Genomic DNA, 23,103 nt, shown 5'->3' with positions numbered 1-23,103 from the left:
CATCGTAAGTATTAATTTCAGCTTTTTAAATTTTACATCATGTATTTTGTTTCATCTACCCCAAATGCCACTATCAAGAATCAGTCTAAGATGCCTCCTCTTACCCTTCTCATCTGGTAGCAAGATCGCATTCCTCTGAACTCCATAGAGTTTCATCCATCCTCCTCATCACATCTGGTTTTTATATTTTACCTTGTTGAATTTATGCATCATCTACCTTGTCTTCCAGAAAAGTCCTATAACTTTCTACCACATTATGTACTTATTTATGTCTGTCTCCTCTCCCCCTTACCACCATGAGCTTCATGAGGATAGAATTAGTGTCTGACTTAACTTGGAAGTCTCCACAGCCCTTGGCAGAATATCCGGCACAGAATAAGCATTCAACACGTTTGTGGAATTAATGAACAGATGAATAGGTGTGCAACAAATGCTTATCAAATGAGAACTGAAAACAGTTCTGCCATTATTACACTAACCTAGGCTGCAGTTGTTGGCTTTGAGAAGATTTTTAGGAGAAACAATATAGTCAGGGAGTGTCCTTGCTAATTAATTCCCTCATATAGGTACAATCACATACCTATTAGGGCTGTGCTTATGCTATATTTACACAATTTATTGAAAAGTTTATAAACAAAATCTGCTTATGAATAATATATACTTGTGTCTGCTAAAAACAAACCACCAGTTTAGATGATTGTGTTTTTTTACTGAATTGTCTGGTTTGGGGAGTTGACATCAATATGACTATAGTGATAGGGCCTGTGTTGAAGAGGAAATAAGCCATGTATTCTCTTGTCTTGCTCACATGCTGTCCTGGACACAATGGGAAGAGCATTGGTTTTGGACTCAAACAGACCTACTTTCAAATGCTAGCTTTGACAACTATGAGCTCTGTGACCTCGGGCAGTTTACTTACTCAATCTTTAAGTCTCTAAGTAATACGTATTGTGCCGTAAGTTCATATAAGGGCTAGACACATATGGAATATTATCTGGTACACAGTAGGGCTTAATATGTTCTAGTTCTTGTTACTAAATTCCAGAGTGATTTAACTGAACTGTATACCATAGTCTACAGTATTCATCTAGTGCATGAAGTGCAAAATGGGGTAAGGTACGTAAAAAGTTTATTAGAGAACATGGTATATAGTCATCTCTCAATTCACATTAGAAATTGTCATGGAAAATTACTGCCTCAGGGAAAATACAGTAATATTCGGCAAATCTGGCCTACTTGCCCTGACCATCAAGCCATTTCTACCAGACAGTTCCAATTCCTCCTGCTATATGTTGTATATGCCCCAGTTCTCTCTCATGGCGTTTATCTCACTTGTAATGGTGTAATCATTACATGGTGCAGTGAAAACTATCTCCCTGTTAAGGTACATACTCAATGACCGCAGGGACTATATCTGCCTTGCTCACTGCTGAATCCTGACCACTGAACACAGTGCTTATTCACTCAAATATTTGTTCAGTGAATGAATGAGTGAATGAAAGATTGCATGAGTCAGTCAGTCATTGAATGTTATTAGACACTTGACCGTTATTGTGTCTGACATGTAAATAAGGGCTGAATGAGTGAATGTACGACTGAGTTGTCAAATGCATTCATTATAATAAAAGTTTCTAAAGAAAACTGCTTACTTCCTTATAGTTACCTATTATAAAAAATGTTATTTAATGATAACATCAGCAGAAGAACAGGCTGCCTATTTAAAGTCTTTTCTTGTCAGTCTTGCTTTCAAACCAAAACTACTAGGCACAAAGTAGGCACTCAAAATAGCTTTTTGGATGGAAAATTCTAATCATGCTCTTGACATTGTCATCATTTCCTTGACTTGCCATTGTTAGGGAACAAACAAAATTATCAGGGGAAAAACACCATACAGCTCTTTAAAACTCAAAAATTTTTTCTGCATTATTTTTTTTTTTTGTCTTTTATTGGTTATAAACGTATCTCAAGCCTCATTTTTTTAAAAAAGGATTTGTGTATCCACAATAAAAAAACAACAACAAAAGCTAATGTCCTTGGAAATAAATTGTAGGATGGAATAATTATAGCGAGCGTTTGTTTTCATGAAGCATCTTTGAATTCTTGACAGCATTTTAGTCTTTATCGGTGAAAAAAGAGCTAGCTGTACCTTTAATTTATCTTCCTCAATCATCCTGAGGGCAAAACATCTTTTTTTGACCATGCTGTCCAATAGTTAAAGACAAAATGTAGTTAATTAGCTTTTTCACATGGTTCATCAAAGAAAAGAACAGTGAATTAATAGTTTGGAAGGGAAGTAAAGCCGCACAGAGTGAGAATACAGAGTCCATGCTGATAAATAAAACTCTGACAACACATTACATCCACCTTTTTGCTCCTCCTTAGTCTTCCCCCCTGCCTCTCTTGCCTTAAATAACCACTGTCCTGGATATTTGGCTTATCATTTCCTTGATTTTCTTCTAACTATACTTTTGCCACATACATACGAATTCCTAAAATAGACTGTTTTGTTGTGAATGTGTTTACATTTACACAATGGAATCATGCTGGAATCTTCTGGGACTGATCTTTCTTATTCAGTATTGCTAGAAATCATCCATATTATCCCATGTAGTTCTAGTTTATATGTTTCACACTGTACAATACTACAATTGTGTAAACATTCCACAATTTATTTACTCATTCTCTTGTCAAAGAAAATTTGGGGGGCACCTGAGTGGCTCAGTTGGTTAGGTGTCTGACTTCCCTTCAGGTCATGATCTCACTGTTTGTGAGTTGGAGCCCCACATCTATCCTCTGGCTCCCTCTGTCTCTCTGCTCCTCTCCCCCTCTTGAGCACTCTGCCTCTGTCTCAAAAATAAATAAATATTTTTTAAAAACATTTGGGTTGTTTTCAGTTTTTGCTATTACATACAGTGCCTCTAGGAACATTCTGGTACATATTCCCATGTGGTTGTGGAGGAGCTCTTTAGGAATGTACTTAAAATTGCTCATGTTAGAGCATGTAAATGTTTAACTATACAAAATAATAGCAAACTATTTTCCAAAATGGTTATATCAGTTTGTATTTACAGAAGCAACATGTAAGTGACCTACATTTTACTGACCTACATCTTCTCCAACACTTGGTATTACCAGACTCTCTCTCTCTCTCTCTTTTTTTTTTTTTTTTTGACATGTTTTTGTGGATGTTTCAATGCTCATGCTATATTCTATGCTTACATGGTCTCATTATTAATAAACTAACAAAAGTGACCAATGATAAGAAAATGCCATAAACAAGAGATAGTAATTAATCCAGTTTTGTGTGTTCAAGGTTCAGAGGAGGGGTTTAGGAGAGGTGGATAGGGAATCCTAGCCCTGGTAAAGGCCTCAAAGATAGCTTCTCAAAATTACCTTGAAGGGTAGGGGTGCCTGAGTGGCTCAGTCAGTTAAACGTCTGACTTCGTCTCAGGTCATGATCTCACAGTTCGTGAGTTCGAGCCCCACGTCAGGCTCTGACAGCTCAGAGCCTGGATCCTGCTTTGGATTCTGTGTCTCCCTCTCTCTTTGCCCCTCTCCTGTTCTCTCTCTCAAAAATAAATAAACATTAAAAAAAATTACCTTGAAGGGAGGGGCAGAAGGCCTTGGAATACAATGTGCCGCTAGAACACAGTGTGCAGCCCATTCCTCTCCTTTCCAGTCTCCTCTCCTTCTCAGAAAGGCAGCAGATCCAAGGTAATCATACTTTGGACATCTCTGAGTCCTTTGAAGGAAAGATAGTGAAAGCTCACCCTACCCTTGTTACCAGGTCTGATGGCAACATCACACAATTGTGGTGGCAACCTCTTAGGCACCTCTCAGGCGAAAAGCTGATCTGAGATTATATTTTCTTCTAGGATATGGCATTGGTCTTCCACCCAACTCTCCACTGACTTCCAATATATCCGAGCTAATCAGTCAGTACAAGTCTCATGGGTTCATGGATGTGCTGCATGACAAATGGTACAAGGTGGTTCCCTGTGGAAAGAGAAGCTTTGCTGTCACTGAGGTAAGGGAAAAAGTGCTGATAATGTTGATGCTTCATAAAGCCTTACTTTGAAGGATGTGACGAAATGCACTGTTACATGTGTCTTGTGGTACAAACCAGGCCATTACATCTACTAGAACTCACCATGATATTTGAATGACTCCTACCTTCACTTGAAGAGTGCCCATTCCTATAGGAATTTGCAATAACACAAGTTTGTCTTATATTTGAATGTGATGCTATTTTGATGAGTAAATGTCTGAATTTCCATTTTCTTCTCTATGCAATATTCTCAAGTGCAGAAGAAATGCTGTTCAAATTACAGCAATAGTATCTGAGATTCTCATTAACTATGCTTGGTTTAGGGGCATCTGGGTGGCTCAGTCGGTTGAGCGTCCGACTTCGGCTCAGGTCATGATCTCACAGTCTGTGAGTTCAAGCCCTGCATCAGGCTCTGTGCTGACAGCTCAGAGCCTGGAGCCTGTTTCAGATTCTGTGTCTCCCTCTCTCTCTGTTCTTCCCCCATTCTCTCTCTCTCTCTCTCTCTCTCTCTCAAAAATAAACATAAAAACAAAACAGTGTTGGGGCGCCTGGGTGGCTCAGTCGGTTAAGAGTCCAACTTCGGCTCAGGTCACGATCTCGCGGTCCGTGAGTTCGAGCCCCGCGTCGGGCTCTGGGCTGATGGCTCAGAGCCTGGAGCCTGCTTCCGATTCTGTGTCTCCCTCTCTCTCTGACCCTCCCCCGTTCATGCTCTGTCTCTCTATGTCTCAAAAATAAATAAACTTAAAAAAAAAAAAAATTTAAAAAAAAAAATAAAAAAAATAAAAAAATAAAAAAAAAAACAAAACAGTGTTCAGTTTAAGTGTTAATTGTTGGTCACGATGTGGACTTCAGACTGTCCTTCAAGATCCAATCAAAGCTATTTTCCCGATAGTCCAAAGATGAATCCTTTGTGGGTTTACAAAAATAGACATACTTTACCCAGTAATTCTTCAATACTGGATCATAGATTTTTTAAACTGAAAACAGCCAATACCTTTCTTTTACAGATGGAAACTAATACCCAAAGGTCCTAAGTGATTTGCCCAAGGCAAACAAATAGAATCTACATCTTTCTATTGCAGTGCTCTGCTTTTACAATGTAATGGGAAAGAAACCATCAAAGTGGATAATTAAGATAGGAGACTAAAAGATATAACAAGAACCATGGGTTCAGGTATTTAAAAGAGAAGCCAAATAAATCAGTACAAGGTCAGCCAGACATTTCCAAAAAAAAAAAAAAAAAAAAAAAAATATAGCCAACAACAATAATGGATTCATATAGCCTCTATTTGTCAACAACTCCCAAATTTGTATTTCTACACAGACTCTTCTGAGCTCCAGAACCATATGTCTACCTTCCCGTTTGACATCCCCACTTGGATATCCTACAGGCATCTCACATTTAACTTGTCAAAAACTGAACCCTTGATCTTCTCTCCTAAATCTGCTTTTCCTCCTGTGCTTCACATCTTGGGTAATGGCGCTTCTGTCCATTCCAGAAACTGCCAAGGATCCTTAATGCCTCCCACATCTCACCTTCCGTATCCATCAACAAGCCATATTTTTTCCTTCTATAAAATATGTCTCAAGTATGCCCGTTTATTGCCATCTTTGCTGTCATGGCTCTAGTTCAAGCCATCATCCCTCATCTGGGCCACTGCAAAAGCCTCCTAACTGATGTCTGTTTTCATGTCTGCCTTTCTCCAATTTATTCTCCATGTGGCAGATCACTCTTCAACTTAGAAGCCTGCATTGGCCTCCCGTGTTAATTAGGGAACAATCTGAAATGCAGAACATGGCCTACAGTGCCCTGTGGGACTTGATCCTGCCTACAGCTTCAGCCTCGTCTCATGCCACTTTCCCCTGGCTCATTACAGCCCCACCACAGTGGCCATTTGAGATAGAGATACACCAGTGGCTTCTGTGCCTTGGCATCTCAGCACATGCTATTACATCCTCCTTCCCCAAAAGTCTTACGCCTGGCATTTACCAGCTAATGCCTTCTCATTATAAATTCCCAGCTGAAATCTTGCTTCTCCAGAGCCTGCCTATAATCCCTGTGCCAATCTGAGTCATATCTTCCTTTTTAACCTCATATTATATCTCACTGAGAAGATAGTCATAGAACAAAGATTTAAAGGAAGCAAAGAGGAAAATGGGGAACTAGGGAACTAGCATGTTCTGTTTTTTTACTATGTGACAAAAGCTGTACTGGGGACATTAATTCATTGGTTCTCACTACAACCCTGTTAGGCAGGCATTTTTATCGTTATTTGGAGAGGTTTGCATGGCATTTTCTAAATGAAGTAAAATTGGGCTGATACTGGTAGCTGAATTAAGTCAGCTGAGAAAGAATAAAAACCAGTTACTTAAATTGTGCAAAGCAGCAGTTCACTTGGTGTTTTCTACCATTTGCTGTGACCGTGGTTAACTCATGCCAAACTTCCAAGTGATTCAAAGTTGACAAAAAAGACATTAGACAAGGCAAAAGGAGCCTCTCAGTCATGTCCCCAAAGCCAGCCATATGGAATGATCTGAACCTGCTTGATCACATGAACACCTCTAGGCTGTTGCCATTTCAGAGGACCATCAGACTGAGATATCAGCTGGAGGGACCATCTGACTCCACTGGACAAACCTCCACTGGAGGTACAGGACTCTGCAGACTCAGAACCTAACTCCACCAGGCACATAGAGGGGAACATCCTTCTGGAGACTAACATAAATCTATTTATTCCAGTATGAAAAGAGCTACCACAAAGCATGATAAACTTGAAGCCATATATTTCTGGACTTGTATCCTGACTCTACCAATTAACAACTGAATGACTTAGCTGCTATTAAGTCTCAGTTTCCTCATCCATGAATGAATATGATAACACCTGCCTTGCTGTTTTGTTCTGAGAAGAGGAGATCATTTATGGAAAGACACCTGACACAGGGGCACCTGGGTGGCTCAGTCAGTTCAGCATCCAACTCTTGATTTCAGCTCAGGTCACGATCTCACAGTTCCTGAGTTCGAGCCCCATGTCAGGCTCTGTACTGGCGTTGCAGAACCTGCTTAAGATTCTCTCTCTCTCTCTCTCTCTCTCTCTCTCTCTCTCTCTCTCTCCCCCCCTTCCCCTGCTCTCTTCTCTCTCTCAAAATAAATAAATAAATAAACTAACTAAAAATAAAAAAAAGAAACCTGACACAAGTAGCAAATGATGGAAATATTAATATACAATCAGTGCAGGGAGAATGAAATCATCATGATGGATTAGACCAACCATGACTCATCCCCTAGGACTGATGATGGGACGGCTTCCCTTGAAATACATGGTCACATAGAGAATACCTAAACGAAAGCAGCATTCCCTTAGGAAGAGGGACACGGGAGAATGGATGCCAAATAAGCAATCACTCACCTATTCCATACCCACTCCATAAATGGAAAAGTTGCTTCCTCTCTCATCCCAACCACTTCTTATCTGTACAATGAGGTGTTTGGGTTTTATCATCTGCAAGCGCCCTCCTAGCTTTGATCCAGTGGATCATCCTGAGATAATATTAATATTCTTTACAGTACAGCATAATGGTTCAAAACATGGGCTTCAGAGACCGTTCTGGATTTGAACCCTATTGGCTATGTGATACAGGACATGTTAGTTGGCCATTCTGAGCCTCAGCTTCTGCAAATTGGGGATGATAATATCTACTTTATAGGATTATGGTGAAAATTAAGGTAGATAGTGCTTGTAAAATACTGAACTATGCCCAAATATGGTAGCCACAAGATCACTTATGTTGTTAAGGATTTTGAGGTTTCACTATAAATGTTCAAGGATTTTTATGAATTTAGCAGCAATTTTGAACAAAACCAAATTACATGTGGACAAGTAAGAAGATAAGTTTTGAATAACAAATAGTCATTAGAAGCCATAAACTGTTCAGGTCATGCATACAAAATACACTACATTTTTTTTTCCAGCCATGGTTTTTAACAGGTCAAATTCAGGAGAGAACTGTTTGGGAAATTCTGGATGTAGTGAATTAGAAGCAGTTGGATAAGAGACTGACATCAGGATCAAGTTATAGTTAAGACCACCCTGGGCCCTCTCTCCTGGTCAGCTGAATTTGGAAGGAGGAGAGAGGTAGGACTGAGAAGAATGGAAGGGAAGTGTATCATTAGTTGGAACCTCAGACAAGAAAAAAAAAAGAATATTCTGTGTGTGTAGAGGTAAGCAGGCCACCCCCAGCCTCGGGGAATCTTCTGAACACGCATGGAGCTGTTCTTTCTCAGGAACGGTGCTCTGCAGTATGGTGCATCCTGGTCTGTGCAGTAGCAAACTGCCATATGATGATGCTCACCTGTGTGCATTTAAACAGCAGTGCGGGGGCGCCTGGGTGGCTTGGTCGGTTAAGCGTCCGACTTTGGCTCAGGTCATGATCTCGCGGCCCGTGAGTTCAAGCCCCGCGTCGGACTCTGTGCTGACCGCTCAGAGCCTGGAGCCTGTTTCAGATTCTGTGTCTCCCTCTCTCTCTGCCCCTCCCCTGTTCATGCTCTGTCTCTCTCTGTCTCAAAAATAAATAAACGTTAAAAAAAAATTATTTTTAAACAGCAGTGCGTATCCTTGTACACCAGCCGGCACATTTGTCTTGAACAACCTATGACAGAATTTCAGAATGTCTCCCTCACCAAACCCAAAGGCAGAATATAATTAAATGAAACCAGTCTTTATCTCATTGGCTGAGCTTGGGCTCCTCTGTGAAGGCCCTCTGCCTGCTGGATTTCCCTTGGCTCAATCCATGAATTTCCACCTGCTTTTTTTTCCCCAAGCTTTCAGAAAAGGTCAGAAGAAGGAAGCATTTACGTAAGTGCTTTGCTTCCCATACCTTTTGCCTCAAATGCCGTACATTGCTGGGCTGTGCTAGTGTAGAAACCAGGACCAGCCCTGAAATGGGACAAGCCAGATTAGAAGCCTGCATCTACCATCAGCTTGCTTGGGGCAAATGACTAACTCAGCTCAATCTTAGCTTCTTCATCTCTTCAGGGGCTTCTTGGGTGGAGTAAATAAAATAGCGGTTTAATGAACGTGTCCCACCTCCTTCACCACCCAGGGGGAGGAGTGCTGCAGGGTACCTCTCCCGACAGGTGCCCTTGAGGAGGACATTCCTTCTTTTATCTCTGGCCCGACTCTTCATTTTCCACATCCAGTCCTAGTCTACATATGTTGCCACAGAGTAATTAAACACCCTTTCACTCCAAAAAATAACCTACTTTGGCTAATAAGTGATATGGTCACCGAGTAACACTATATGAAAGCTGCATTTTCTTCTTATCTCTGGTAATTGGACATTAGTATTTCATCCCCTGTGAGGACTTTGATCTATTCACCTCCCATCTCTTGACAACCCCAGAGCTGTCTAGCTGCAGTCTCTCTGGAGGATAAACTCATTTTTTTTTTAACTTCAGGGCTTTATCTGGTCCCCCAGAGTCACCTAGAAAATCGCACGTCCAATTCTGCCGACCAGACTCCGGCAATTCTCAAAGGAACTTTAAATGACCTCAGATGTTTCTTCATGATGCTCCTAGCACAGTTGTGCCTACGCTCACAGTAAACTTATTGTCCATCAGTTCCACTGGGGAAAACGTATGGCAGACTTTAAATTCCTCCGTTTTCCTTTGACTCAGGAAAAAAATGTAATTTTTTTGGTAAAGTCACTGAGTGAACTTAGAGTTCCAGGGCAACAGTTTTGTAAAATCTGTTATTTGCAAACTAGGAAAAGGAAGTCAGCAGATCACAGTTTAGCAAACTCCCAAAATTCTCCAAGAAATTATTAAGGTGTATAATGATACCTTTTTTTCTTTTGAGATTCAGCGGGGGAAGAGCAGAGAGAGAGGGGGACAGAAGATCCAAAGTGGATTCTCACAGAACCTGATGTGGGGCTCAAACTCATGAACCACGAAATCATGACCTGAGCCAAAGTCAGATGCTTACCTGAGACTCAGGCACCCAATGATACCTTTTTATTAAAAAAAAAAAAAAAAAAGTCTCTTTTATTTAAAAAAAATGTTTTTTTTAATGTGTATTTATTTTTGAGAGAGACAGAGACAGAATGTGAGTGGGTTAGGGGCAGAGAGAGAGGGAGACACAGAATCCGAAGCAGGCTCCAGGCTCTGAGCTGTCAGCACAGAGCCCCAACGCGGGCCTCCAACTCACAAGCTGCTGTGAGATCATGACCTGAGCCGAAGTGGGATGCTCAACCAACTGAGCCACCCAGGTGCCCTCCCCAAAAAAGTCTCTTTTAAATAATGGATTGAGTAAATAATTGGTTTTACCTTTTAACCAACTGGAAACAGTAAAGAAGGAAGAGGAAATAGTGATATTGGCAGAGAATGGATAGCACTCTCAATCAGTCCGAGAAGAGTTTTCAAGAAGACATTTGCAATTGTATGGGTTAAGGAAACCAACAGAAATAGCAGTGTCCCAGAGCAGGTGAAGTGAAGGAGTCATTACCACATCTAGGCTCAAGGGAAAAAATGGAGAGAGCCATTCCTAGAACTCAGGAGTAAGGGATCAAAGGGGGTTTTCTAACAGGAGCTATAGCCTTTGGTGAGGGACATAGCCAACCAATGGTGACCTGGCTGGAAGATGGCCAGAGAATAAATACCTGACCTTAGTTTCCTCCCACCTTCTCATTTTCCACCACTGCCTTAGGTCAAGGGAGCCTGTCAATGTGGTCCACAGAGGACTTCCTCAGGGCACAAAGCCCAGTGGGAAAAGGTGGAGAGTGTTCTGGAAGGCCAAAAGAATGTACAGCACAGCCCCTGGTAGCAGACAAAGATGGGGATGGAATAGCTAGGGGAAAGTGCCTGCAGCCTGACCATCTGAGAATGTGTAGCTTCTGTACCAGAACACGGAGATCCAGCCTGCAGGCAGACAGCTCATGCCTTGCCCTGGTCAGAAAGGAGAGAGTACAACCAGGTCCACTGGAACAACACTGGTCTTGGGAGCCAGACCATCTTAGCTCTGCCATTACTACAAGGAAGCAGCTTTATGTCTGGAAAAGTTACTTAACGTGTCTCAACCTCGGTCAAAGCCCTATCTTCCCGGATTGTTATAAGGTTTTCTGCCTCTGAATCCAGGTGTCTCCTTGTGTTGTTATATGTGGGAAACAAATACATACTAAGCAGGAAGTTGGACATTGCCATGAAAGGAGCTCCATCTCAGGAATTCAGAGGCCTTGATTACATGGTATAAGGAAAAGGAGAAGTAAATTTTGGAGCAGTCTAAAAGCAAATCATTGTACTTTTCGGTGTTTCTGAATACCAAGGAAAGTGCGCCATAAGAAACTTGCCACCATTCCATCCTGAGCTCATCCTCAACTTGACTTTCACTACATCCCTGAAATTTCTCCATCCCTGGCCTTCCCAATCCTGAACATCATCTAATAAGGAAATCACTTAGGTTCTCTTAAGCTTGTTTCCTCACCTTAAGATTGAGCTGCGTAGCTTGTGCAGCTTAGAGAATGCTGTGCTTCTCAAGCTGATACATTTAGAGGGATCCTGACTTAACTAGGTGAAGAGATGGGTCCTGGAAGAAGGACAGGGAACTGACTGGCCTCCAGTCTGGGCTCTCTATCTCTGACCACTACCCCAGACCACCAAAACGTGCATCCCATGTAAAACTTTCTAATACTGTTCACGGAGAAAACAGGGTTTTCTCATGATAAATACATTCTTCCTTCTATTAATTTTGGGGGTGGGGGAAGAGGAAAGGGTTAGTCAACTAGAACACTGAAACCCAAAAAAATCGCATGGGTCACATCAAGAAGCTTCAATGCCGGGGTACCTGGGTGGCTCGGTCGGTTAAGCATCCCAACTCTTTTTTTTTTTATTATTTGTTTATGTTTATTTATTTATTTCAAGAGAGACAGAGAAAGTGAGAAGGCGAGAGGCAGAGAGAGGGGGAGAGAGAGATTCCCAAGCAGGCTCCACCGTGTCAGCGTGGAGCCCGATGTGGGGCTTGAACTCACGAACCGTGAGATCACGACCTGAGCTGAAACCAAGAGTCAGAGATGCTTAACCAACTGAGCCACCCAGGCACCCCAAATGTCCCAACTCTTGATTTCAGCTCAGGTCATGATCTCATAGTCACACACACATCAACCAGGCTCTGTGCTGATAGTGCAGAGCCTGCTTGGGATTCTCTCTCTCCATCTCTCTCTGCCCCTCCCCTGGTCATGCTCTCTATCTCTCTCTCTCTCTCTCTTTCTCTGTCTCTCTCTCTGTCAAAATAAATAAATAAACATTAAAAAGAAGAAGAAGAAGCTTTAATACTGGTCAATTTTCTTTCCAGTTTATCTTTAAAAACCCTAAGGAAATAGTATGGGGGTGGGGGAGGGGTGAGTTTCCATGCAGTCTGTTCTGCTCTTGACAACTAGGTCACATCTCAACAGCCTCCTGCCCCTCTCATCCCTACCCCTTCCTTTTTCAATTTAAAATGTCACTGCTATTCAATCTGATGAAAGTTATGGTGAGGCAAGGAGAGTTAATGACTGTAGATTGCTTTAAATTGAAAACCCGTGTATGTCGGGAGCCACCTTGACAGCTGAGCGCTTCCCTTGGAATAGCCTAAGTAATTAAGTTTAATATTTAAGCCAAGCATAAGGTCAGATGGAACCTATCCAGGTAGTGCTTTCTGGAAACCTGAAGAAGCACAAAGCTCTACGTGTGTCCTTTTATGATGTGGAGTGGGATTGCACATGAAGAAAGGGAGGCCAGTCTCCGAAAGGCCTCACTTTCTTTTACTCTGCTACCAGAACGGATTCATTCATCCAGCCAGCCAGCCAGCCATTCATCAGCAAACATGTACGGAACTCCTGTGTGCCAGCCCTGCACGAGGTGCAGCTGATGCAGAGATGAATACAGAAGCCAGAGGCAGGGAGACAGATCTGCGAACAAACCCCCTACCCCACACCGTCACAGGGGCGGCAGCAGCAGGAGATATAAGAGAGAGGTAGCACAGGCAAGCCTGTGAATCACTCATGGAAGAGGAAGAAGGAATCTGAGAAGGCTTCCTGGAGGAGGTAACCCTTGTAGCGGGAGGAACCTTCCAGTCTGAGCATGAGCAAGGCACTGAGGCCTGGGAAAGCAATGCAATTTGGCCCCATCCTCCAGAGACACTGCACCCAATCATGCTGGATGGACACGACTTTATGCCCTTTTAGTGGTGCCCTCCTCAGGGATTCTGAAATCACAGATGGCCACCTTTCCTTGTGTTCTGCCTCATAGCCCCCCTGTTACCCCCAGGAGAGCAGGGGCATCTTTTAAAATCTCCCTATGGAAGGCAGTCTGAAATAACTAAAAGACTTTCAGCTCCAAAAGTAGACATACTGAGGTTTGATGCCCTGCTCCATCACTGTGTATCCATGCAAGCCATGCGACTTCTAAAACTTCAGATCCTTACCCCCAAACTGGGGATAGATAGTAGTAGAATCTACTTATAAGTAGTGGAATATATTTAATGAGCTATTTTCAGAAGAATACTTAGCTTAATAAATGTTCGCTCCTCTTTCCCTAAGTATAGAGCTACGTGTGCAGAAGAAAAAATATGTGGTAAATAACAAGCACATGCAAGAAATTACAGTTGGTGCACCCTCCCTTTTGGACCCATCTCCAAAAAAGCAGTGTCAGGAAGTATAAGCATCCTATAATTACAAGCATCTTACAACCCCAACATAAAGACTCTTATGTATTAGTTACATACGTTATAAAACTGAAGACTGTTTTACTGGAGGACTTGAGAAAGACATGATTCTGGAATTTTCTACCTTGTAAGTGCTGGATTAACCAGCTATTATATCATAGTATTCCTTTCTTCAAAACCAGCTTCTAGACTTGAGTGGGGAAACCTGAAGGTAGTTTATGCAGATCATTAAGATGCACTGAAATCAGATGTTTAAACCAACAGCAGGAACTCTTTTTCTTTAAATGTGGTCAGTGGTTTTTCAAAGTGCGGTTGCTGGGCGGACAGGCTGGAGACCTACCATTCTCCCGTGTTGTTTTCCTCTCATGCCACATCTTCACAAAGGTAGGGCTGTTTCTCTGTTGCTCTCTGCTTACAATATATGACAAAAGTTTTGAATTTTACTACAAGGAAAAACTAATTCTAGCGAGTGCCCTCTTCACCCTTGCTAATGACCAAGTAAACAGAGCGCTTAGAATAAGGGTCTCCTCCTTTATATACCAGAGATGCTTGGGCATAAATTATAGCTGGGACCAAATACCGTTAACAGTTTTTGCTTTTCCCCTGGTTACGTTCCATAGACTCATGAATATTTATGAATAGTTATTTCCTATGCAACCAAAAGGTATGAATAGTGCTCAAACTGGTTAAGACTACTGTGAGAGAGTCTTCCTTCCACTTTTTAAGATTTCCACACACTGAAATCTATAGGCGAATCACATGAAATGAGACTCCTCCCTAATTATTCCCTGTGCTAATAAGTATTTGCTTCCACGCTCTAAAGATTCTGGCTTGGAAAAAAAACAGAAAGCTTGGAAATGTGTGAAGATTGCCATCTAGTGGCTATGATGTGAAGTGTCGCCAACTATCAGAAAAGCCGTCTTTTGTTCCTCACTTTTGTTCCCAAGTCTAACAATGTGACAAATTGCCTTCACATTTCCTCTGTCATATCCAATGCCTCTGAAGACACTTTATCCCCATACAGCTGTAGGAATTGGTCGGATTTCAGGACATGCTAGATGATAAGGCAGCATCGTTGGCCCAGGGACCCATAAATGTGCCCCTCTTATCACACATTATAGATGGCTTCCTGCAACATCTTAGCACAGGACTAGTCAGCCAGAGAAGCCCATACAATCACATCTGGAGCCTTGCCTCTGCTCCCTCCTTTCATCCTTCTATCTAGTAAGACTTCAGGCCTGGTGATAATGGGTTGAATTGTGTCCCCCAAAAAGACATGTTGAGGTCCTAAAGAACTAATCCCCTGGTACCTCAGAACAAGTCCTGGTTTGGAAATAGGGTCACTGCAGACACGGTTAGTTAAATTGAGATGTGGTCATACTGTAGAAGCATGGCTCCTTAATCCAGCATGACCCATGCCCTTATAAGAAGACGGTTCCTCTGTAGAGATAGACACAGCGAGAACACCATGACCGTGAGGCAGAATTGGATTTATGCAGCTGCAAACCAAGGGATGCCAAAGATTGCCATTAAAATGGCAGATGCTCAGAATAAGCAAAGGAGGAGTCCTCTATGGCTCTCAGAGGGAACATAGTCCTGCTGACATCTTGACCTCAGACTTCTAGTCTCCAGAACTGGGCGACCATCAACTTCTGCTTAAGTCCCCGGTTTGTGATACTTTGCTGTGACAGCCAAGCAGACAAATACACCTCGCCTTTCATCTCCAGCGCCTCTTTCAGCCTAGCTGTTGAGCTGTTGAGCCGAGAGCCTAGCACAAGCTCTCATTTTCCAGACAAGCACATGTAGTGGTCCTTGGTTGCTAGCTGCTCTCCCAGCTGCCGGTCTCTTCCCTGTTCAGCTCACTCTTCACAGTGTGATATTAATCTTTCTAAAACAAAATTCTGATTCAGTCATTCTTCTGTGCTTTCAGCTACTCTTTCTGCATCCTATAGAAACCAGATGTCTTGGCCAAACGTTCAGAACTCTTGTTGATCTGGTTCTGTCCATTTCACTTTGATATTTTATTCAAGTACTTCAGCCACACTGCGTGGGTTGCTACTAACTCCACTCCTCCCTTTCCCACTCGTGTGGTTGGGGTACCTTCCCCCCTTGCCTTCATCAGAATCAAACAACACTTCTTACAAAGAAAAGTCTTCCTCCATTTGTTCCCAGCAAGAATGCTAGGAATTTCCCAACAATTTCTCAATTCTCTGAATTCTTATAGCTCTTGGCCCTTATACCTCTAATGACATCTTTTCCGTCTTGTGTTATAATTAAGTATAACTGTAATGCCTCAGTTCACTCAGCAGTCAGTAAGCTTTGAGTAGGGACCATCCCTGAATGCTCTCAATGCTCTACATGTTGAAACATGATTGGATACATGATGCCCTGTAAGGAATGATTGAATAAATGTTGCATTTTCTTCAGTGTCTAGGGAATAGTCAGACATTTCTTCACTTCATCTAATACCATGCTCTCCTTTGACCTCCCTGTTCTGGCCACAGTGGCCTTTTTTAAGGTCTCCTACTTGATATGCTCCTCCTGCCCCAGGGCCTTTGTACATGTAGTTCCTTCTTCCTGGAACACTCATCCCTGCCTAGAACATCCAGTTAATTTCTTCTAATCCTTGACATTTCAGCTCGACCATCACTTCCCCAATAAAGGTTTAGTTTATCTTTCTGACCAGATCAAATTCCCATTGTGTAAACTCCTGTGGCACCACAAATTCCTACTGTGTTACCTCTTACCTGGAACACTCACTGCAGGCACCCCTTTAACATTTCTGGTCATGGTAATTTGGTTAATGTCCATATTCCCTGCAAAACTATAAGCTCTATGGGGACAGAGACAGTTGGAAAATTATCTGCTTTAGATCACTATTGTATGCCTGTCATATAGTAGGTGTTCAATAAACATTCATGGAGAAAACAAATGATGAGTATAGCTGCGTTTACATTTGTGTAAATAATCTATTAAAATTTTCCAGGCAAACCTAATGCAGGCAATAATTATAGCACCTATAATTTTTGTGCCTACTATATGCTAGACCTTGAGCCTAATTCCTTATGTGTTCTATCTCATTTAATCCTGAAAATGACGCTATGAGTTAGCAATCATTGTCCTTGTTTTAGAGATGGGCAGTGATTCAAATAAGTAATTCTGCCCAAGATCACAGAGTTGTTAAATAGCAAAATGGTGATTGAAAACCATTGCCCATATTAAACACCATGCCAGAATTACAAAAGAAAATCAAACAATACCCTTGATCCTTTTGAATACACATGATAAACATAAAAGACTGACCAGATAGTGCTACATCCTTGCAGTCACATTATTTATTAAAGTGTAGATTTCTCAATAGCAAAGCTGTATATTTCCCAAGGGACTGTATCTTGTTTACCAACTAAAGACCCATTAGCTGGCACAGGGCCTGGCACACAGTAGGTGTTTGATATATACTTGAAAAAAGGTTTGTCACATCTTTGTGAAAAATAAACACCTATAGCCAGGGCCAAACATCTGCTTTGGAAAAAGCAAATAAAGAAGGAAGAAAGGGAAAAGAAAGGAGATAGGGTACAAAAGGTATTGAGTACCTACTGTGTTTTGGTGTGCTAATTTAGATGGCTTTATTATTGTAGATGTTCTCTCACCTAAACCTAAAATAACACCGTGACACCATTATATTATTCCTGCTTTTTGCAGATGAGAAATCTGATGCTCAGAAAAGGTTTTAACCTCAGGGCTGAGTGGTTCCACAGTCTGTAAGGATGGGCCAGTATGGTGACTGGCAACATCACAGATAGGTGAAGGCTTCTAGGTCAAGGTCAACAACCACCTGTGAAGCTCCCAGAATGGCTGTGTGATACTGCTCAGAAACCCATTCTCCTGACTAACTTGGAAGATGAAGGTTTAAGTGAGCCACAGGACTCCTCACTTCCATTTCTGTTGGTTTTATTTCCCAATGTCAGTTATTTTTGCACACAACCATCTCATAGTTCTTTACCTGAACGTTTGAGGGGGAAAAAAAATGGCTTGCTGAAATGGAAGTGCCATCAGGCTCCTGATTTCTTCCAAAACAATCAGTCAACCCTTTTAATTTACTTACTGCAATGAATGTCTGACAGTCCAGATCCCTCCACAGTAATAAACAGAAAGAGTAACAGTGAAAATGACTGAGGATAACAGCCAGAGAAAATTGAAACCATGGCACTGAGCCCCATAATAATGCTCGAGGACAATGGAGCAGTGGGGAACTCAACTGCACATTGACTAAAACCTAAGATCCAGCATGAGGTTACATCCTCTGCAAGGCAGGTAGGGCACTTCTTGGGTGCACACTGAATTATTTTAGTGAAGTGGTACCATCTTCCTGATACCGTCTGTTTGACCGTCAGGTAACTCTTGTGACAATACTTCTCTTATGTAACGTTTCTACATGCACTCCATCATCTTCCTCTCAGAATAACCACATGCAATGGAGAAGGCAGTTACAATTACCGTTGTACAGTTTAGGACACGGAGGCTGGGACAGTAATGGCTCCTCTAAGGGCTTACAGCTAATCGGGGCAGAACAAAGACTGGAACTTGGTCTATTGAATTCTTATGCTCTCTCCACGACCCCTCACTACTTCCTAATAAGACACATAGAGGAATAGAGGAATACGCTTACTAAAAGTTTCCCACACGAATAACTCCTTTCCAAGTGATGCCCACCAGGGGAAAGTTGGTGAGGGCTCTGTAAGGGTGCTTGATGGGCCAGTGAGGTCGGTCGCTGTGTTCCTCTAGCCTGCGATAGGAGGTCTGCAGGCAGTCCTCAAGGAGTGTGCTGAACCAGAGAAGCCAAAGTTGCTGCTGATAAGGTGTGAGAGCAGTGAGTAGCATACTGTAAAAGGCGCACAAGGGTGCTCATCAAATGACATCCATACACATGAGTGCCCAGGCCGCCGCTGTTCTTTAAGACCTCATCTCTACCTGCAGGCTAAATAGTACTGAAATTAGTAATAATAATAATAATAATAATAATAATAATAACGATAATGTTTTATCATTTTGGGTAATATCAGCTTTAATCCTCATCCAGCTGTACAAAATGTATTATTAGCCCCATTTTACAGATGGGAAAACTGATGTTTTTCAGGGTGTAAGGATTTATTGCTACTAAGTGGGCAGTTTTCAGATCTGATGCTGGGTTGTTCTGTCTTAGATTTTTTTTTTTCCACCCTATCATGTTTCTTTCAGATGTAGTTAATTCAATCAGTTGGGATAATAATTTAGTAAGTTAAATATTTTAGCCTACAGACCTTTTCTTTCTTTTCCTTAAGCTGTCTAGATATTGTGGTGAGGTATCCATCCCATGGCTTTGTTTGTGCCAGTTTAAGCATGCTTGCCTCTAGAGTGTTATTTTGGCTTTACTTAAAGCACAAAGGAGATGCTAACATTTTTTAAGTGAATGTTTGCCCCCTTCAGTTTGATTTAGTGGCCTGGGGTTCCCCCTAGTCCCTTTGAATCAAATTTGCTCTGGAATCATGTTTATTTCTTATGCATTGGGGATAACTGATGTGCTCCTAAAGGAAAAAGGAATGTGGGGAGGGAGAGGCAGCGTGTGAGATTAATCTTTAACAGAAAGGACAAATCCAGTTTAAGCAAAAGGAAAAGAGACAGTGTAAGGGCCACTGTCACTCTCAAAACCTGCAAAAGGCTTCTCTGGGCACATTACAGCCATTCCCAAAGCAGGAGAGCCACCAGGCACCAGTTCAACAAAGATGAAGGCCAAGATGACGGATTCCAAGTAATAGAACGACCAAGGCTGTATTCTTGGGAACTGTGTCTTCTTGAAAAATGCCCTGAGTTCAGCATTGTGTGTACTCCTCAGGAATATGTTACTGCCTATAAGTGATCCATGTGAGAAATTACATGTGACATCTGGGTGGTCTCTTACAAAGACCCTGAACCCCATGTCCTGAAACAAGTCAGTGACCACCGTAGGAAGGATGTCAATTGTGGCTTCCCCTCCCCCGGAGAATTTAGGAAGTATGTATAACCACCAAGACTTTGATGTATCATCTCATTTAGACCTTACACGAGGCTTGCATAAAGAGCCCTTGACTGCTGCTCACTCATTTATTTGATATGTATGTTTATTAAGTACATACTGCATGTCAGGCCCTGTGCTGGGGATACTGCCCCATTGGAATTTACTTTCTAAGGAAAAGAGAGAAAGGGAGAAGATAAAATACTAGCAAGGGGGCTAGGGAGAAAACCACCAGTGGTGGAGGGAAGGAAGGAGGGCGTGGCATCCTCTCAGCCTTGCTGTGCTGGGCATCCATCCACCACCCCCCCCCCAAACCCCCATACCTATCCCCACCCTGCTCCACCCTCCACTCTCTCCTACCCATCCTCCTGGCTTCTCCCCCTCTGCTCCGTGTCCCCTCCCCGCTCCCTCCCTGTTCCGTCTGGTCGTGGGTGTCCCGCGAGCCCTCCAAGCCAGCCGAGCCCTCCCACCGCGCAACTGTCCAGCCTGAACCCGCCCGCGCCCACCGCCCCTGCGAACGGGTGCCTGCATCCACGATGGGAAATGAAGCTAGTTACCCAACGGAGATGTGCTCCCACTTCAACCACGATGAAATTAAAAGGCTGAGCAAGAGGTTTAAGAAGCTGGACTTGGACTGTTCGGGCTCTCTGAGCGTGGACGAGTTCTTGTCCCTGCCCGAGCTGCGGCAGAACCCGTTGGTGCAGCGAGTGATCGACATCTTCGACACCAACGGCAATGGAGAGGTGGACTTTGAGGAGTTCGTCGTGGGGACCTCCCAGTTCAGCGTCAGGGGGGACGAGGAGCAGAAGTTGAGGTTTGCCTTCAGCATCTACGACATGGATAAAGACGGCTACATTTCCAACGGGGAGCTGTTCCAGGTGCTGAAGATGATGGTGGGGAACAACCTGCAAGACTGGCAGTTACAGCAGATCGTGGACAAAACCATCATCATCCTGGACAGGGATGGCGACGGGAGAATATCCTTCGAGGAATTCAGTGCGGTGGTTGGAAACCTGGAGGTCCACAAGAAGTTGGTGGTAATTGTGTGAGCCTTTTTTTAAGAGCACCACCCACCAACTCTCACTTAACCTGTCTCTTTCAAGATCAGCTCCAGGCAACCCAGCACCTGTCTCTCTTGACTTATTTGGAAGTGTTTCTCTTTGTGAAGCCACATTGTCTAACGTGAACCTCATGACCAGCTCAGTGTTATTAATTCTTCTCTCAGTGATTCAGGGTAACACCCCAGAGGAGCGTGGTGGGGAAAGAAAAACAAATGGCTTTTATAAACGTCTTTTTCTTTGCTTTGATCCAGAAACCAAACTATAAAGAGTCAAGAAGAAGTTGAAAACTTCAAAAATAAGAATATATTCACTTCTTTGCCTCTACTTCTCATGCTTGTACATAGGGGAGAAAACTGCACAATTTCAGTCAGGTGTTAGGTGAACTGCTTTCATTTATCTGTGGTATCCAGGTATTTTTTGACAGATTGTTAACTTCCTATTGTGGCAACAGGAATAAATATATTTCTCTTGGCTGAGCACCTTTTAGGCAGCTCTCTCTGGACAGGGAAAGCCCATCCTTCCCTTTCCCAGGCTGCAGCCCCCTTCCCATCTTCATCCAGAAATCCCTGAGCATGTCTGAAGGGCTCCTCCTGTCTCATTGTTCCAGCTCCTGCCCAGAGGCTGGTCTCAGGGCTCTTGCAAGAAATACTAAGCCTGGGCTGAATGCCCAGCCCAACTATCAGCCTCAGTGGTGGTCAGTCTTTCAGGATGGGCTACCCGCCCCCAATATTAAGTTTGGTTAAGGTTGCTTCCAGACAGACAGGGCAGGGACCTTCTTAGAAAGCTCTCACCTCCAAAACTCACCACCACCCGCCAACCCCCAATTAAAGGGAAGGGGACAGATTCAGAGTCGTTCTTCCCACAAGGCAGAGTCAGTGAAGATCTCAGCTGCAGCGGGCTTCCCCTGGGATGCTGAAGTGGTGTTGCTCCTGGTACTCAAAAGATGAAGAGATGGGCAAACATATCTCTGCAGCAGGCAGGGGGAATGCTGTCTGCACTGACTAAAACTTAGCTTTAAACATAAGACCTGGGGCCTGGCAGGGAAACTGAGAGAAGGGAGGACTTTTCATTCCTCACACCCTAATAAATCTGCAGCCAAAGGGTGTACCAGAGCCTGTTCACACTGGATCAGTGTGTATGCATCTCTTCCTACCCCTGTGTTCAGTGTTGTCATGTCGATAGTTTGAAATTGGTTGTGGTGGAACTAGTATACCACAGAAAGGAGCAAAAGGTTTTTGTTTTGTTCTGTTTGGAGAACCATCGTACCAGTAAATCTACCACTGCCTGTATCCCAGATGTTACCAGCTCTCCAAGGCCCCACTTACTGTCAGTTCTCAGAAAACATGCTGTCCTTGGTCCCAGCATCTGCCACTTCCCACCAATCCTCTTCCTCAGAGTGGACACTCCCCCTGGTCTCAAAACACCAGGACAATGAGACATACTCTCCCTACACTGGACAAAACTCAGGTGGTGTTGCTCAGGATGAGGAAGATCTATTTGAAAGATATTATTATTCCTATGTTTTGAAGAAGACAGTAGCTCGTCTTGAAAAAACAAAAGAAAAATAAGTCCACAATTTTACTGTCAGGGCACCCATCTGCCAAAGGCTCTCCTACTTTTTATTTAGTAGATTATCTTGGAACCACAAAAGATAGGACTCTTTGTCCCCTTAATTCCTGTACGGTCCTAATGTATTAATGATTAGTAAATGGTACCAACCCTGTAGTGTTATGAGTCATACCCCTGTTGCAGGATAACATCATTCAAAGGTTCAGACACAAGTGGGTTTGGATTCATTTACAACTGGGTTTTTATGACAGTCACTTATTAGCTGTGTGAGCATGAGCAAGTTACTTAACCTCTCAGTGTCATTTCTCCTAATTAAAACAAGGATCCCTCCTATGGTTATTTAGAGGATTCGAAAAGATAAAACATGGTTGTCTCGGTCAGTAGACCATACGATTCTTGATCTAGGCATTGTGAGTAGGTGTAGAGACTACTAAAAAAATAAATAAAAATAAATAAAACATGTAAAGTGCCTAGAACACAATGGGTTCATTCTAATTCCCTTCCATTCATATATGTGTGTGTGTGTGTGTGTGTGTGTGTGTACATACATACATATATATACATATGTGTGTGTGTATATATATATATATATATATATATATATATATATATATATATGAAACAGGAGGCCTATTGGTTCTTTTTGAACCCTTACTTAGTATTCAGCCACACCACTCTAAAATTAACTGAACATTTGTGTAA

At 42.6% G+C, this 23,103-nt stretch overlaps 2 protein-coding genes across 2 annotated transcripts in view; both read left to right on the top strand.

The window, feature by feature from the left end:
* The window catches only part of GRIN3A (glutamate ionotropic receptor NMDA type subunit 3A), a 172,550-nt gene that overhangs the window by 124,007 nt on the left and 25,440 nt on the right, over positions 1-23,103 (top strand). The window contains exon 6 of the mRNA XM_019454312.2: positions 3,876-4,027. Coding sequence (XP_019309857.2) covers positions 3,876-4,027 — 152 coding nt within the window. The remainder of the gene's footprint in view (positions 1-3,875; positions 4,028-23,103) is intronic.
* Positions 20,236-20,875, top strand: PPP3R2 (protein phosphatase 3 regulatory subunit B, beta). Its single transcript, XM_019454313.2, has one exon. It carries the CDS (start codon positions 20,308-20,310, stop codon positions 20,818-20,820), a length of 513 nt encoding a protein of 170 aa, XP_019309858.1. The 5' UTR covers positions 20,236-20,307; the 3' UTR covers positions 20,821-20,875.

This window comes from Panthera pardus, unplaced genomic scaffold (assembly GCF_024362965.1).
Source record: "Panthera pardus isolate Hobbes unplaced genomic scaffold, ASM2436296v1 HiC_scaffold_20, whole genome shotgun sequence".
Lineage (NCBI taxonomy): Eukaryota > Metazoa > Chordata > Mammalia > Carnivora > Felidae > Panthera > Panthera pardus.
This window is presented reverse-complemented; position numbering and strand designations above follow the sequence as displayed.

Coding starts and splice junctions, on each gene's coding strand:
- PPP3R2 (XM_019454313.2), top strand. CDS start 20,308: ATGGGAAATGAAGCTAGTTACCCAACGGAGATGTGCTCCCACTTCAAC.